The following is a 17,521-nucleotide window of genomic DNA, read 5'->3' as shown; positions in this document are numbered from 1 at the left end:
GTCTCACAACACTATTGCCAATCAAACCTGATTGCGGAGTCAAAATATTAATCTGTTCCACAATCAACTGCAAACTTTTATTCAGGTCTGACTCGATTCTTGTATTCTGACTTTTTGTGGTGCATTTAGTTCCTGATAAAAGAAATCACTTTGAAGTCACATTACTTAAGTAAAACTTATTGTAAACAATTGATGTTTCTTTACATTCATCATGATAGCGTTGATTGAAGATCTGACTGGTTTGAACCCCACACAGGGCAATCTTTGAACAATAACTATTGTATCTGTAAGCTAGCATTGGATGAAAGCATCTGCTAAATGACTGCTTACAAAAGAGACGGACACAGATTGATCTCGACATCTGCTCTGTGCGGTGAAGAGCAGATTTGGGGAGGCGTAAGATAATTAAAGAGGAGCAAATATTAATGCGTATGCCCCACCTCCACCTGTTTAACATGCAAGAGCTTTAGAGTGACTGACAGACCAATCCATGCAATGAGTCAGCACAGTCTGCTCAGCAAGAGCCCTCTGAGACATGACAGGAGGGAGGTGGTGTGAAAAAGAACAAAAAATTGACTCGCGAAGATCTAGAAATTGATGAAAGAGTGGGTGGCAGAGACTTGATTTTTATTTGGCCCATGTGTTATTCTCACTCTGTTCATTTATTGCCTTTACTGTGATACAAAAAAACACGAAAACAAAGATTTTCTTTCTCCTCTCCACCTGAATGAATAAAACAATAAGTTTAAAGTTATTAAAAAGCTTAAAATTCTGTTAGAAATTTTAATACAAGAAAAATAAACAAACAAAGGGATGGAAAATGTATACCAATATATCAATTATATATATATATATATATATATATATATATATATATATATATATATATATATATATATATATATATATATATATAGTACTTTTGTCTCGTTTTTCAGTAGAAAAAAACGTATAAATAGAAATATATAATAATAATAATAATAATGTAAAATTGTGTAGGGATTCAAATGTAATTCTAATTGTTTGTCAATTTATTTTTATTTAATACCTCCACAGATCTTTATGAAGTACGGTCGTCAGCGGTGGAAGCTGCGGGGTCGGATTGAAATCAATGGCAAGCAAGTGTGGGACAGTGAGGAGATGGTCTTCCTCCCCCTTATCACAGAGTTCCTCTCTATAAAGGTAGTTTTTATATGACAATACAGTTACATTCACTGGTATATTGTCATATGTTTTTCACATACTACTAGTTTCTGTTTGTCCTTTCTGTCACATGTGCAGCACAGTCACACCAATCTGTGAGACATTAATGCACATCCAGCACAGCAGCTGGATTTTGACTTGTTCTCTCCCAGACAGTGGTTCCATGACACATGACTACACGTGAGAGAAAGGGAACATCACTCCAAGACAGAGAGAAAGAGAGAGAGAGACAGAGAGGGTGGCAGGGGGACAGAGACAGGAAGACTGCATGGGATAGAGTGAAGGGAAGTTTATAGTATACAGCAATATTAAAACAGAGACTCTAGGGGAGGAATGAAGAGAATGCAGCTGATGTTTTTCAAAATGTTTTCGATTGGCCTGAGGGATGTAAAATGTACTGTTGGGTCTGATTCAGAGTGCAGTGTGACCCCATAATTTGAAACCATATGCCCAACCTGAGGATCCGAAATGTCAGCATGTAAAGACAATATAAAATCAAAATCAATCCTCTTTATTTTCTGAAACTGCCCCTAAATGGTGTGTTATTTTGCATGGTTATTCTAAAGAATACAATTAATTTAATTCTAAAATAAAACAATAAATCAATTAACTTTTTTTTTTTTCAAATAATATCACCATAACCTGTTTACACCCATTCTTCAAAGTTTGATCAAATCTCAACGTAAAAATAAAATCCTACAAACTTACCAATAAATAACATGTCATTTTAAAATCATAATATGGAAGTTAAATGTGTTTAATTGGATCTTCAAATTCCTTTCTCACAAAGCATGCAGCCTATATAACAAGTGATTACTAATATTGACAGGAACTCGTGACATTGTGCTGGTCATTAAACTGATGATGACATTTCCTCCTAAATAACCATCTCGTATGTGGTTGTCAAGGTGACGGAGCTGAAGAGTCTGGCCAATAACGTGGTGGTTGGAAGTGTGTCATGTGAGACGAAGGACCTGTTCGCTGCCCTGCCCCAAACAGTAGCTGTGGATATCAATGACTTGGCCACCATTAAGCTCAATCTAGAGGTCACCTGGAAGTAAGTACAGCAGAGGGATCACATCAAATGTCACCCATTGGCAGATCTTGTAACTGGTGATAAAAATGACTTGTTCTATTTGAAATGCTATGTAAACATGAACCCCTCTCTCTTTTCTTCTGTAGTCCATTCGACAAAGATGACCTGTCGTCCTCAGCTAGCACTGTGAACAAAGCTCCTACTGCCAACAAACGCTTTTCTACCTACAACCAGAGTCCTCCAGACACACCCTCTCTTCGAGAACAGGCCTTCCATGTGAGTACATGTACTCTTTTGACTGTCCAGTCCCTTTAAATCCAAATCCACTGTCTCTTGAATATATACAGAGAAGTCCAAAAGTCTAAAACCTCAATAAATTATTTATTTTTATTTTTTAGATACATATTTTTAACCAACAACCCGAAATCTACAATGGTTTTTAAACTTGTATGATTTGTATATTTAAATTTTAGATAATCTAAATGAACAGGACATCAATTTTATATAACTAACAAATATTTATTAATATAATAATAATTAATGCTGTTACCATAATTTTTACATTTACTGTCATTTACAGTAGGGAAAGGGAAAAAGTGAGGAAATTAAATTTTTAAAAATGTATTTACATACATTTTTTATGGTATTTAAAAGAAAAAAATAGCAGCACTCGAGCTGCTTTAACTTCACAAGTTTGTTGCAGACCTGGTGATATTTTTCTCCAGCATGGTCTGAAAGTGATCCATAGAGCATATTGTGCTTCAGTGGAACCAGGAACAGGGAATCACATGAGCGATTGCACAAATTTGTGGATTTGATTAGTAACCCTGAAATGGTACAGAATCTTACATATCTTTGTTTTTAGAATTTAGTAATATTTAACCCTTTGAAGGTTTATTTGGAATCCCAGACCTTTTTAATACGTCCTTAGACTATATCTGTTTTCATACCTCATGTGTTTTGCTTTTGAAACATTTAAGAATGATTTCATTTAATATGAATCGATTCAAACCAGACGTTTCTACTAAGTGCACGCATAATGTCGATATACCACAGATCTCTCTCCTTTTGTCCTAACGGAGATCGCGCAGTTCTGCAGACTCTTTTAAGATTTAAATTAGCACAATAGGCTCCACATAGATTAAATAGTAGTCATTTCTCAGAAGCATCTTAATCTCACAAGGTCATGGTAGCATATGATGGCTCCATTTCAGGTCAGCTCTGATGAATTAGATGAAATGGATGTCTGAAAAGCTCATAATTTGCTAGGTCAGATTACCATAGATCAAAAGTGATGTAGCTGTAGCCCACTCCAAAACTCTCATGCCCTCCCGCTGACTGCGTGCAGACAGCTCCACGAAACATGATGTCCAAACAGCGCTGGTCCTTACTGGATGTGTTCAGAGACACTCTGGCAGAGAAACTGACTCAGAGCTGCTCATGCAGTGATGTCACCTCGGCCCGCCTGGGGTCCTCTCTGCTTTTCAGCCATGTAAGTGTGGTCGACCCGTAGACCTAGTTGTGTAGCTTTGGCTAGTAGTCAGTAATTGGCTGAAAAGCTTTGTATGGTTCTTTTGGTAATGTGTAGTCTCTGCTGTCTGTCTAGGAAATTATAATTGTTGTAGTGATGGTTTCCACTGTGTCCTGTAGTCAGTTGTCTTTAATTAAATAGAGCAAATAGGATTCTTGTGCATGTTATTAGTTGTCTGTCCAACTGTGAGTGACAATAATAGTAAAGTATGTTATTGTTTTGAAGGGTGTTCACATTAGCCCAGTGAGGGAAGTTAATTAGAGGGAGCAGGGAGTGTGTTAGTTCACTGGGCCTGATGCCAGTCTGCTCTCCACTATAATGAAGCTCCGTGTCCAAAGATACAAACTAATGCTGAGTGACACCGTTCTCTCCTCTCCCTCTTAAAACTAGCCTGTTGTCTGCTCACAGTCCTCAGATATTATTTGAGCATATATCTCTCACTGTGGACTTTATAGTAGAGTATGAAATGATGGCCTTTCACATGACTTCATCAGGGCTTTAACACAAGGTTCTTGAAGGACATTTTTACAAAGCATTTTACAAACTTCAAGTCAAGTACTTGAATAAGGAAAGACAGAAATCTCTTGTCATCAAGCCATAAGCCATTCATCAAAAGAAAAACAATGTATTATATATTAAATATATATTCAAAACAGTTGCGCTACTTTTTTTATACATACATATATATACACATATATATACATACATATATACAATATACACACACACACATATATATATATATATATATATATATATATATATATATATATATATATATATATATATATATATATATATATATATATATATATATACATACATACATATATATACATATATATATATATATATATATATATATATATATATATATATATATATATACATATATATACATACATACATTTTCCACAAAAATACTAAGCAGCACAACTGTTTTTAACATTGCTTGTAAGAAGACAGTGTTTCTTGAGCATCAAATCAGCATATTAGAATGATTTCTGAAGGATCATGGGGCAGAAGATTGGAGTAATGGCTGCTGAAAATTCTTTGCTATCACAGGAATAAATTACGTTCAAATATATTAAAATAGAAAAGAGCATTTTAATTGTGATATTGCACAATTTTGTTTTTACTGTTTTTATGATAAAAATAAATGTAGCCATTGTGTGCATAAAATACTTGTTTAAAAAAAAAATATTATTATTATTATTTTTTTTTTTACAAATTTCACAATGATTTCACATTGTCCATTTTTGTGTTGCTTAAAGTTCGGCTTTTTCATCACAGAAATAAATTACATTTTAACATTTATGAAAATAGATGGGTTAATTCATTATTATTTTTAATGATATTACTGTTTTTAGTTTTATTTATTTAATTAATCACATAAATGCATAAGTAGGCATAGTTGGAATAAGAGACTTCTGTCAAGAACTTTTAAAAACATTACCCACCCCAAACTTTTGAATGGTAGTGAATGTCATTTTCTTTGTCCATTGAACTCAAGAGTATTTAGTTAGTTTTTGAAATTTGAACACTGTTCCAGCTTTGCTCCAAAGGGTTTGATGATTTGAGGAACATTACTGTAGGTCAAGTGAAAGGGTCTTTATATAAATTATTTATTATTTATAATCATTTATATCCTTATAATATCTTTCTTCCGCACTAGAATATGTTGAGGAGACAAGAGGAGCTGGAGAACGGAACAGCGTGGTCAAACTCCTCCGAATCCTCTGACGATTCCTCCAGTCCTCAGCTTTCCTTGGGAATGCGCCATGCACACAAAAACTTAGTACAGCCTGAGGTACAAACTGCTCCTCCTGCCATTGAAATCTCATTTGCAACCCGTGAATCTGCGACCTCGACTCCCACCCGCCTGGCCAAACAGAAAGAAGAGGATGAGGAGGGGGAAGAAGAGGAGGAATATCTGAAGAAACCAACAGCCACCATAACAGTCACCCCTGAGGCTCCCGTGAAACAGGAAGTGCCCAATGGCCATCCCCGCTTTTCTCGCTCCCTTAGCCACATCAGCGAGAACAGTGCAGATGGTGTTTTTACAGACAGACTGACTGGGGAATCTTTGGAGTCCAATGAAATGACTTCAGCGGTCTCTTCAGTATTTGTTAGTGACATTGACATGGATAAGCCCCACCGAGCAGAACTTTGTTTTGTAATACCAGACACTCAGGAAATCTGCCCCATTCCTGATCCCTCCACGAGTGAGCCATCCTGTCGCGCTGAGCCACTGAACTGTTCAGAAAGTAGCTCTCCTGCAGAAACCACAGCTTGTGACTCTGAAAAAGCTCCAGAGCTCACGTCTAGGCCCACCTGTGGAGACAAAGACTCTTTACCCAATGCTAATGCTTTGTCCCAGCAGATGGACTCCGAAGATCCTAGGACTGATTCCTCTCATGAGCCACACCTCACAAAGACACAAACGGACGACCTGCTGGCAGAGAAGTCTGGTTCTTTAGTAGACGCTGGACCCATGGATGATTTGGAGGGACAATCAGCAGACAGTGGTTTGAAGGAGGCCCTTGGTGCCGTTTTGTCCTCCCTTGATGACTACAGAGGCCAGTTCCCAGAACTACAGGTCCTAGAGCAAGAGCTGAAGCTGTTGGAGGAGGCGCTAACAGTAAGTGCTGAACCTTATTGTTGTGGTTTAGTGTCAGTAAAATAAAAAAAAACATTTCTGGTCAGGATCTGTTATTTTAGTTACTAATAAATGTATAAAAATTTAATTCAAGCTATTTCAAAACTGTTCTTCTTTGAAGAGTGTGTTTTGAATATCTGCATTAAAATGTCCTTTTATATTTTTAATTTATAAGTTGCACCTAGTTGAAAATGTCAGGGTGATTTAATAAAAAAATTGAATCTGAAATTCTTGATAAGAAACCTGTATTGTAGTTAGTCGTAGTTCTTTATTATTACTTCGATAGATGTTCTTACCAAAACCGCTTAATATTTGAAACTGCTACATAATATTTGAAAGGAAAAAATGTCATGCGATGCAACCAACTAAAGCAGCAGAAATAAAAACCTCAAAAAATCCTCAAAAACATATTATTTATGAATTAGTAGCATATATATTATAAAATGTGTTTATGTAAGTCATTTTGGTGAAGGTTTTTTTTATTGTAATAAATAAAATGATAATCCTTTAAAGAGTTTCAGAGGTAGATAGATCATAAAACATGCATTAAACTGTCCTTTCCATCCTGCGGTGAGGGCTCAGACTTAGGGTGTAACCTTTCCTAGCAGACTTAGATTCTCAGTGTTTTGGTCACAGAATCATTTGGGTATTGCTCTTATCCAAGCCCCACGATGATAACCATCAATGTCTCAGATCCGGGTTTGGGTCCAGAGTCTTTGGTCTTCATCAGTGGAACAATGGAGTTCATCAAAGACGTGCCCTTTGCATTCACTATTAACCACTTCATCCTGTGTATACAGAGAAGGTTTCCTGGCAAAACTTAGCTTAGTCATAGAATTAACACAATGTGTCTTTTTCCAGAATTGGCCCTATTGATGTTCCAGGTTTTATAAGTCAACTGACTACTGACAGTGTCTGTGTCATGTTTGAGTTAACAGATATAATTGTTCCTCAATTTTTTATAATAATTGTATAATAAGCAGTATTGCATTTTGTTTTGTTTAATGTATTCACAAGAGTTTAATATTAGAAATGTGCGTATTTGAAGAAAGATTAGATTGTACACTTGCACAATTATCAACACTTATTCTGGTATGAAGTCTTATCCCAAAAGACTTTAACTGGATTCCATCACTGTGAATGTGATTTTTGCTTGTTTTTTAAAGTCAAAAAAGTTTTATGTGGTAATTGATGTTAATATCATGTTAACAACTTACATTAGTTGAACATTAACTTTTATCCTTAATTTCCGGGGTTTCTTTTAGCGAATAATTTAAATGTGGGTTTTAATGACTGTTTGATACATTATATACTTTAAAATCAAAAGTTTTTCATTTGTTATTATTTAGACTAAAAAGATTGATAGGGTTTTGTTTTTGTTTTTTTGCAAATGTGTGTATCTGCAGGTACGGAGTCGTAGTCGCTCCTCCAGTGTCAGTTTGACGGTTGAGACGGCTCTAGGGAGCTTTGACTTCCTTAATACATCAGACCTGGAGGAAGAGGAAGAGGAGGAGGATGGTGAGAGACAGTGTGAGACAGACAGGTCAGAACTTGAGAAATGTTTCACCTTTCTGCTGTCAGATGATATTTTATAGCACATAAAGAAATCAGGTTCAACCAAGGTTTTGGTTATAATTTTATGTTACACTACTGCCACCTAGTGACTTGGACAATCGTTAGTTTCAGTGACTGATTTCACAACTTTATCAATGTTCAATCCCAACTCTTTACATTTTTCAGAATATACAGGTGATGTTGGTCATATAATTAGAATATCATCAAAAAGTTGATTTCACTAATTCCATTCAAAAAGTGAAACTTGTGTATTATATTCATTCATTACACACAGACTGATATATTTCAAATGTTTATTTATTTTAATTTTGATGATTATTGCTGACTACTAAGAAAAATCCCAAATTCAGTATTTCAGAAAACAAGAATATTGTGAAAAGGTTCATTATTGAAGACACCTGGTGCCACACTCTAATCTGCTAATTAACTCAAAACACCTGCAAAGGCCTTTAAATGGTCTCTCAGTCTAGTTCTGTAGGCTACACAATAATGGGGAAGACTGCTGATTTGACATTTGTCCAAAAGACGGCCATTGACACCTTGCACAAGGAGGGCAAGACACAAAAGGTCATTGCAAAAGAGGCTGGCTGTTCACAGAGCTCTGTGTCCAAGCACATTAACAGAGAGGCAAAGGGAAGGAAAAGATGTGGTTGAAAAAAGTGTACAAGCAATAGGGATAACCGCACCCTGGAGAGGATTGTGAAACAAAACCCATTCAAAAATGTGGGGGAGATTCATAAAGAGTGGACTGCAGCTGGAGTCAGTGCTTCAAGAACCAATACGCACAGACGTATGCAAGACATGGGTTTCAGCTGTCGCATTCCTTGTGTCAAGCCACTCTTGAACAACAGACAGCGTAAGAAGCGTCTTGCTTCAAAAAGGACTGGACTGCTGCTGAGTAGTCCAAAGTTATGTGCTCTGATGAAAGTAAATTTTGCACTTCCTTTGGATATCAGGGTCCCAGAGTCTGGAGGAAGAGAGGAGAGGCACACAATCCACGTTGCTTGAGGTCCAGTGTAAAGTTTCCACAGTCAGTGTTGTTTTGGGGTGCCATGTCATCTGCTGGTGTTGGTCCACTGTGTTTTCTGAGGTCCAAGGTCAACACAACCGTATACCAGGAAATTTTAGAGCACTTCATGCTTCCTGCTGCTGACCAACTTTATGGAGATGCAGATTTCATTTTCCAACAGGACTTGGCACCTGCACACAGTGCCAAAGCTACCAGTACCTGGTTTAAGGACCGTGGTATCCCTGTTCTTAATTGGCCAGCAAACTCGCCTGACCTGAAATCTATGGGGTATTGTGAAGAGGAAGATGAAATATGCCAGACCCAACAATGCAGAAGAGCTGACGGCCACTATCAGAGCAACCTGGGCTCTCATAACACCTGAGCAGTGCCACAGACTGATCGACTCCATGCCACACAGCATTGCTGCAGTAATTCAGGCAAAAGGAGCCCCAACTAAGTATTGAGTGCTGTACATGCTCATACTTTTATATTTTATACTTTAATATTAAAATTTTCTGAGATACTGAATTTGGGATTTTCCTTAGTTGTCAGTTATAATCATCAAAATTAAAAGAAATAAACATTTGAAATATATCAGTATGTGTGTAATGAATGAATATAATATATAAGTTTCATTTTTTGAATGGAATTAGTGAAATAAATCAACTTTTTGATGATATTCTAATTATATGACCAGCACCTGTATTGTGTTGCCATTTTCTGACGTGTGTTTGTTTACATGCATGTTGTGATGGATACAGCGCAGAGGAGCACCCAGCGGCTGTGGAGAGCGCAGGAGAGGATGAGGGCTGTGAAGCACGATGTTGGGATACTCCCTCCGGCCCTCTCAGCACAGGCTGCCCGACTCTAGATCACACCCTGCTGGTTCATCTGAAGAACTGCAGCTCACAGCTGCTGGTCAGCTACTGTACAGTTGTATAATAGTACTACAGTAGATACGGACATTTAGTCCCATATATAAGGGAACAACATGAAATAATGAGAATGTGTGTAGAATTCAATTCATACGTGTAAATACATTATAACCAACAGAAGTATTATACAAAAATAATGGTAAAACAATAACACTTCACAAACTCTTGAATAAATAATAATAATGTATGAGCATGTCTATTCATACTCTGTGTTTTGTTTTTGTAAACAGAGGTTAGGCACATTCGGGCCCCTGCGCTGTGGGGAGATGTACGCTCTGGACCGACTTCTCCGGGAAGCGAGAGTTCTTGAGCTCATACGATGGGTTGTGAAGGACTCGAGGGGCGAAGTCATCCAGCCAGAGGAGGGTGAGTCTCACTGATTGTAGTATTTTAACTGTTATAATGCTTTAGTTCTGTTGCCTATACACCAGTTTGGTCTCTGTGGTGTTTAAGTAGTATCTTACAAGTGAGCTAATTTCTTTGCAATTGTTCGTACATTGTTTTTCATGCATCACAGATCATATATTATACAGCAGAATGCTATTTCACATATTTTGTCACAAGTTTTTCCTCACAACCACTTCTATTTCCCACATTCTCTTTGTATGTTGGAGCAGTTGTTCCTCAGTTAGATCAGTGCCAAGGGGCTGTGCTGCTATGGCGGCAGTGCACGGATGGCTGCAGCATCTACAGCTCCTCCACAGAGGCCTTCTTACAGGCCCTCAGCGACACTTACGCCAGCAAACTCCCTGAGAGAGGAGCCGGTTTCACAGACACAGGTGTGTGTTGTGTATTCATGCATGAACACTGTAAATTAGTTATTGGGAGATTGGTTTCTGTACAATCCATTAATCAACATATAAATTACAACCTTAACCATAACTTCCTGTTTTTCATCTCCGGGAAGGATTTAATATCCTGCTAATCATTGTTTTTGATGGCCCCGGGTGTGCACATTTTGATAGACTAAATCAGATTTTCTTTGACCCTCTGTGACCCTGAACTTGTGTCTGTGTGTTAGTGTTTCTGCGTCTGCTGGAGCGGATCCTGGAGAGGAAGCGACCCAGGCGTGCAGGAGGTGTATCCAAAGAGACTCTGACCCTCTTCCAGTTTTGGAGCTACCTGGAAGCAGAGGGGGTGAATGACTTGGACACACACCTTCCTGAGCTGGCTGAAGAAGGTATATTTGAGTGCCATATAATGGGCTGTTCACATGGAAAGCAGTTTGCGGTGACAAACAGACCGGAAGTCATGCATTCACTTCATCAAATCATATGTTTGTCAATAAAGGACAAACTAAATTAATCAAAAAGTGATAATGTCTCAAATAGATGCTATTTTTAACTTTCTAGTCATCAGAAGATGACAAAATGTTTCTAGAGGACCAAAAAGAACTGAAAAAAACATGTGACACTTAAGTCGAGAGTAATGGCTGTTGTAAATGTATAAAAATAGAATACAGTTGTTTTAAATTGTAATAAATTATATGCATACTTGGTGAGCATAAGAAACATATTTTAAAATACTGAAGAACAGTAGAATTATTTATATTATCACTTTAAGCATAAATCGAACAATATATTTAAGTAGGTTCTTAAAAAAACAAGTATAGCTCACCATTAGTGTTACTTTATTCAGCAGAAAAACACGTACTTTTACCAACAATGCAGCTACATTCATTTTTCTTTTGAGTTTGTGATTGATACTTGAAAGAGAATATCATCAGAAATGCAATGTGATTGCAAAAGTTCCAGTTTACACTGAAAGTTTATCATCACATCATTGGAAATGGCCCCTATTGTCACCTCATTCAACTACTGAGTCATTGTGGTATCTTGGTGCATCTTTCCAGTGCACCTCCCCCACCTAATGTTCTCTCAGCAGTGTCTCACGTCTCTCTTTCTTTCTCTTCGTGCAGTGTGGCTAGTTCAGTGCCTGCAATCTGGAGATCAGGATGTTCTGGTAAAATCTTTGAAGAAGCCTCCTGAGTGCAGTCTGAAGAGGGAAGGCCTGCAGGCTGTCAGTCTGCTGCTGAGGGATCCGAGGGGGAAAGTGTGCAGTGCAGCCAGCTCCCTGCTGCGGAGCCTAGCTGACCAAACCCGCCATAGAGAGAGGGTAAGATCTGTGCTCATGATCCTCCTGCAAACTCTACAAACTCCAAATATAAAAGTAAAGTATGGACACAAATAAAAGCAAAATACTTTTCTACAAAAGTAATGTCGCAACTTTAAGTATAAGCTATGAGATCACATGGTGTTTAAAAATAGATAAAAAATCTTTCAAATGTGTCCAAAGTTTTCCAATTTAAATGCTAAATTTCCCTATTGATACATAAAAAGCTTACATTTAGTTAGTTGAAGTACTAAAAAACTACAACTAATTTTTTTTTTTTAAATAATCAAAATTTATAGATATATTTAAAATAAAAATGAATACAATTATTATAAAATACACAACAAAATTACTTAAACTTTAAAATTCAAATAAAAACAGATAATATAAAAAATCCTAAATATTAACAAAACTATAATTAGTGTTTATAGTTTTAAAACTATGTCAGTGATACTACAATAACTAACACTCACTTGAAGTTTATCTTTAAAAATAATGAACTAATATTATAACAACACTGTTAAATGTAATCTTTAGTAAATTTCAGAAAGAAAATTTATTTTTCACAATTTAATGTTTTTACCTTAATCAACTTAATCAAAAAAATAGATTTTAGTTTTACATTAAATTTTTATGTATTTAGTAGAGCCCGACCGATATGTTTTTTTGAGGGGGCTGATACCGATATTAGGGTGTAAAAAACAACAGATACCGATATATGGGCCAAAATTCTTTTTGTAGGCTTTATTAAAGTACAGTATAGTCAAAAGTTTGGACACACTTCCCATTTGCTATATATTACAGTATATAGCCTACATAAACAGAATATATATACATAAGCACATTTTTTTTGTAATGATAACTCCGATGTGGTGAGCAAACACTTATAATGATGTGACAAACATAGGTCTATGTAGTGGAGGCAGAGTATATAACAAGTTTTATTATTCAAAATGAGTATGACATCAGTGCACTTAACAATAAACTTGACTTGACTTAAATAACAACACAAATATAACAAAATATATATATAACTTGAATTAAGAAATTAAACAAGGTAACTGTGTAGGTCAAGCAAGCTACTGGCAAACCAACAGGGGCAGATTTATGCAGGAAGCACAGCTTTTTCAAATGTAAACATCTAAAATAAATTATAATTACTAATATTTTATAAACTCTGTGTATTTTCTGGTAATCAAATGAACATGCAGAACAGTCTTATTTAAATAGTCATTTACAGTTTAGCATTCACAGTCTATATATATATATATATATGTGTGTGTGTGTGTGTGTGTGTGTGTGTGTGTGTGTGTACTGACCTGGTTTTTATTTATTCATCAAAAATAAGACAAATTCCATGAAATTCTGTTATACAGTAAATACCGTTTTTATGTCTGGATTCCCCAATTCCGTCCATGTTTTCTGCATTGCGGAAATCATAGGGCCCTACTAATGTAACAAACAAATATGATAAGCTCATTGTGAGAGTAAAAGACGGGGACATTGTTGTTTATTTAATTAGCATTGAGTCTCTCCAATTAGGTGAGAACGTAGGGTTTAAATCACCATTCAGCAGATTTAAGCCACCACCGCACTGCTGTCTGTTGGACTGCAGAAAGATACTTACTTTTCAATCTGCTACATTACTGTCTGCACTGACAAACCATGCTGACACTGTATCTGTGCTGCACCTGGATGCAACAAAGCGACCGTTGATTTGATTTTGATGTCTCTCAATACTGTTCTGTCTCAGGCATTGGTGAGCTGTCTAGAGTTGCTTGAGGATGAAAGTGTTGAGACGCGGGTGTGTGGATGTAAATCACTCGCATGCCTAAAGGTCAGTTGAAGCTTGTATAAACTTCTCGCCTCAAAAAACCAGCACCACTCAATCGATGTTTATTTTTTACAACACTGTGTATATATATGCTTGCATAACATCAAATGCTTGGTGGTAAGATGTGCTCGTGTAATCTGAGTGGAAATCAGATTATATGCAGCTTCACAAATCAGTGTTTGAGGAGGACTTTAAGTAAAGTAACCTGCTGTCTGTGTTTGTGCATTACAGGCCAAAGAGAGCATCGAGCAGCTGGTGTATCTGTGCCGGACAGATAAGGAGGATGTGAGGGATGCTGCCAAACAAGCTCTGCTTGTGCTAGGTAAGCAGTTGGACTAAACCAGAGGAAATGGACACACGAAGGAAAGATCGTTAATGAAAGTGAAAGAATGCGTGTTCCCACAGTGAGCCGTGGAAAAATTGTAAAGATCAGAGAATTTAAAAATGAATTGGCTGAAAGATTCAGGGAAATTTATAAAATTTTGAAGTTTGCAAAATGTCTATATTGAATTTACAGTCTGTATAAAATAATTCAAAAACAAAATGCCAAACAAAAAATTAAATGCATAAAAATGAATGGACTGAAAGGTATTGGCATTTTAGAGAGAAGCATAATGTCTCTTATTTGTTTTTTTTGTTTTGTTTTTTTTCTCATCTCTTTATTCAATTTCTTGAAACAACACATATACAATGTCACCGGGTAGCTACTATACAAGAATAATGCAACAACAAACACTCTTAGCTGTATACTATAAATAACTTTGAAGCCAAGAAATTTAAAGCTTGTATTAAAACACCCCTCCCCCCACACACACAAAAAAAACAAAAAAACAAGAAAGGTTACTTGAAGTGCTTTACAATCAAGAATGTTATATATGAGCAATAGAGTGTTAATATATAAACTTCAACAAAAGCTATCAGACTGCATGTAAGAACAGTTTTACTGGTTTCCAGATCTTGATAAAAATGTATAATTTATCTTTTAATATAAATCTCAATTCTTCCAGATGTAACATATTTCCTAGTACCCTTGCCCACATCTCAAACGTAGGAACAGAATCTGCTTTCCACATCTGTAAGATCAGCTTTTTAGCAAGCAACATGCAAAGCGAAAAGGCATTCTCTGCGCCTAGTCCAATACAGGGCTCAGGTTCCAAGTCGACAGAATATACTTCAGAAAGAAATTTAAATATACATTTCCAAAATGGCTGAATCTTAATACATGACCATAAAGAATGAAACAAGGTAGCTTCTAATGTTTTACATTTATTACAGAGTGGAGAGATCGTGGGATACATTTTATGAAGCTTTGATTTAGAATAATGATGCGTTTAGAATTATCTTGAATTGAATCAGATTATGTCTAGCATTTACAGAACAAGTATGTATATTTCTTAAACACTCATCCCACATATCAACATGAATATTAAAACCCATTTCCTTTTCCCAATCATGTTTTATTTTGTGAGTGTTATTGTCCACCTTTTCTACCAATAATTTATAAAAGTTTGACACTGTACCACTCGCACCAGGGTGTATACTAGCAATGCTCTCTAACGTTGGATTTAAATTCAGAGTTTCAAAGTCTGAAATATGCTTCCTAACGAAGTCTCTGACTTGCAAGTAACTAAAAAAATGAGCGGGAACAAGATCATAAAATTGTTTTAGTTTTTCAAAAGAACTAAATGTACCTTCCCTATAAAGATCTTGTATTGTTACTATACCCATATGTTTCCATTGAAAAAAGGTCTTGTCGTGTAATCCCGGAGGAAAAGCATGATTATTACAGATTGGGGTATCCAGATACAAGTCTGGAATTTTTAAATATACCTTGATTTGTTTCCATATTTTAATTAGATTTGAAATAATTATGTTACCATTGGTATTTTTGAGTTCAATTTTGTTAGGACTGTTAAGCAGAGCTGTTAATGAAGTCTTATTACAAGAAGCTTCTTCAATTGCTAACCATTCTGGCTTGTCACCTAACTCCACTGAACCAGTGGAAGCCCAAACCCTCCTTGATCTTAATGTCTCTTATTTGTGTTTCTTTTGTTTTAATTGCAGGTGAGGAGGGGAAGATGGCCCATCGACACCTTGAGTCCTCACAAGATGGAATGTCCCGGCTTTTTGTGCCTGGCAGCATGGCCAGTACGGCTTTCTGACACAATCAACTGAGCGATACTTGTCGAAAATAATGTACTTGTGTTTCAGTATCCTCACCGTCATGATCATGCCAATTACAAACGATAAATGCACACTATTAAAAACTATCAAACCGTTTTAATGACAAATCAGCTTAATCACACTCTTGCAGATAGAGTGTCAGCACTGTCCTCAAAGATAGGACAGATGTTATACAATCATTTGACAAGAGGACTTGTATGTCAATCTGTATGTTATTAATATTTTGGATATGGCCCGAGATGAACTACTGTGAAGTGATTAGGTAAGATACATAGGGGGCAATGGGTTTATAAAGAATATTTTACTGCCTTAAGATTCGGCCCAATGGTGTTGCCTTCATCATTCGTGAAATGAAGCTGGACCCTGATCAGCAATACAAGTGATGACTGATATTGATGGGAGAGAAAGTGTTTTTTCGCTTTATTGGGCAGTGACTACCTGCAGAATACATGGAGAATCTGATTGTCCACTTTGTGAAGAGTGCTTGTGTGTGTACACAGTGATTGGAGAATATATGCTGGAAGCTGAGGGGGTCTCTTCGGAATTACTTCCTCATTAATCCCAAACTGTCATAGGGAGGGACTTTGTTGCCATAGTAACAGTGCCATTCCATACTGTCATATGCTTTATTGATACAGAATATATATCTATATTCCATCGGAAGTATAAATGTTTTGTGTTGTCATTTTGTTTAAATGCTCAATAGCCAATACAGATCTGATTTGATTCACCATGCACTTCACATTTAAGCCACTGGCATTGTAATATCTGCTGTAAAAGTGGTGAAGATGTTCATTTGTTTATCAAGATTTCATCATCATTATAAGTGAAAACTGTAAACTGTGGTGAATATTGCCTTTTGCGATAGGTTCTGACAACCTTTCCATGCTTGTGATCTGTAAAATGGCCATAGATCATGTTTGACTCATCCATGCATTTCTCCAGTGCTGCTAGACAGAAAGGCTCGGAGTTGGAACCAGAGACTGTTTGTTCATTTTACATAACATTATTTTCTAGTGCAAGCTGTTCCAGACTTAAATATGACAAAGAACGCCTCTTCAGTGTATAAGTGCCTCAAAGTAGTATGGGGAGCAAGAGAATTAGACTTTATTTAAAACTCAAGACTGTGGTTTAGGATTATAAACTGCAGAACAGATTTAAATATATTTTTCATTATCTACAGATTGTGCAGCATTAAAGAAGTGATTTACTATTGATTTTTTTTTTTAATTTACTCTAAATATGTATATTGTCTGACAAGGATATTGCTGACAGCAACTGTAAAGGAAACCATTAAAATTATGGACACTACTTGGGCGACATGTTAATTTATTAACAAATTTAATGCCTGTTATTTGTACTTTGTCACAAAGAAAATGTTAAAATAAGGGAATTACGTAACTGAAGCATTTCCACACTAATTGTATGCATGCTCAAATGGTC

General features: G+C 36.3%; 1 protein-coding gene across 3 annotated transcripts in view; it reads left to right on the top strand.

Annotated features, from left to right (window-relative positions):
• LOC132156112 (rho family-interacting cell polarization regulator 1-like) overlaps window positions 1-17,389 on the top strand; it is a 65,859-nt gene extending 48,470 nt beyond the window's left edge. For all 3 annotated transcript variants that reach the window (XM_059564980.1, XM_059564979.1, XM_059564978.1), the window contains exons 10-22: window positions 1,057-1,182; window positions 2,112-2,260; window positions 2,386-2,515; window positions 5,446-6,411; window positions 7,836-7,972; window positions 9,775-9,931; window positions 10,179-10,314; window positions 10,566-10,727; window positions 10,970-11,128; window positions 11,867-12,063; window positions 13,814-13,897; window positions 14,126-14,216; window positions 15,959-17,389. In XM_059564980.1, the coding sequence (XP_059420963.1) occupies window positions 1,057-1,182; window positions 2,112-2,260; window positions 2,386-2,515; window positions 5,446-6,411; window positions 7,836-7,972; window positions 9,775-9,931; window positions 10,179-10,314; window positions 10,566-10,727; window positions 10,970-11,128; window positions 11,867-12,063; window positions 13,814-13,897; window positions 14,126-14,216; window positions 15,959-16,056 (2,592 nt within the window). In that variant the 3' untranslated portion in view covers window positions 16,057-17,389. The remainder of the gene's footprint in view (window positions 1-1,056; window positions 1,183-2,111; window positions 2,261-2,385; window positions 2,516-5,445; window positions 6,412-7,835; window positions 7,973-9,774; window positions 9,932-10,178; window positions 10,315-10,565; window positions 10,728-10,969; window positions 11,129-11,866; window positions 12,064-13,813; window positions 13,898-14,125; window positions 14,217-15,958) is intronic.
• The last annotated feature ends 132 nt before the right edge of the window (window positions 17,390-17,521 follow it).

This window comes from Carassius carassius, chromosome 13 (assembly GCF_963082965.1).
Source record: "Carassius carassius chromosome 13, fCarCar2.1, whole genome shotgun sequence".
Taxonomy (NCBI): Eukaryota; Metazoa; Chordata; class Actinopteri; order Cypriniformes; family Cyprinidae; genus Carassius; species Carassius carassius.
Note: the sequence above shows the minus strand (reverse complement) of the source record. Positions and strands in the feature narration are given on the sequence as shown.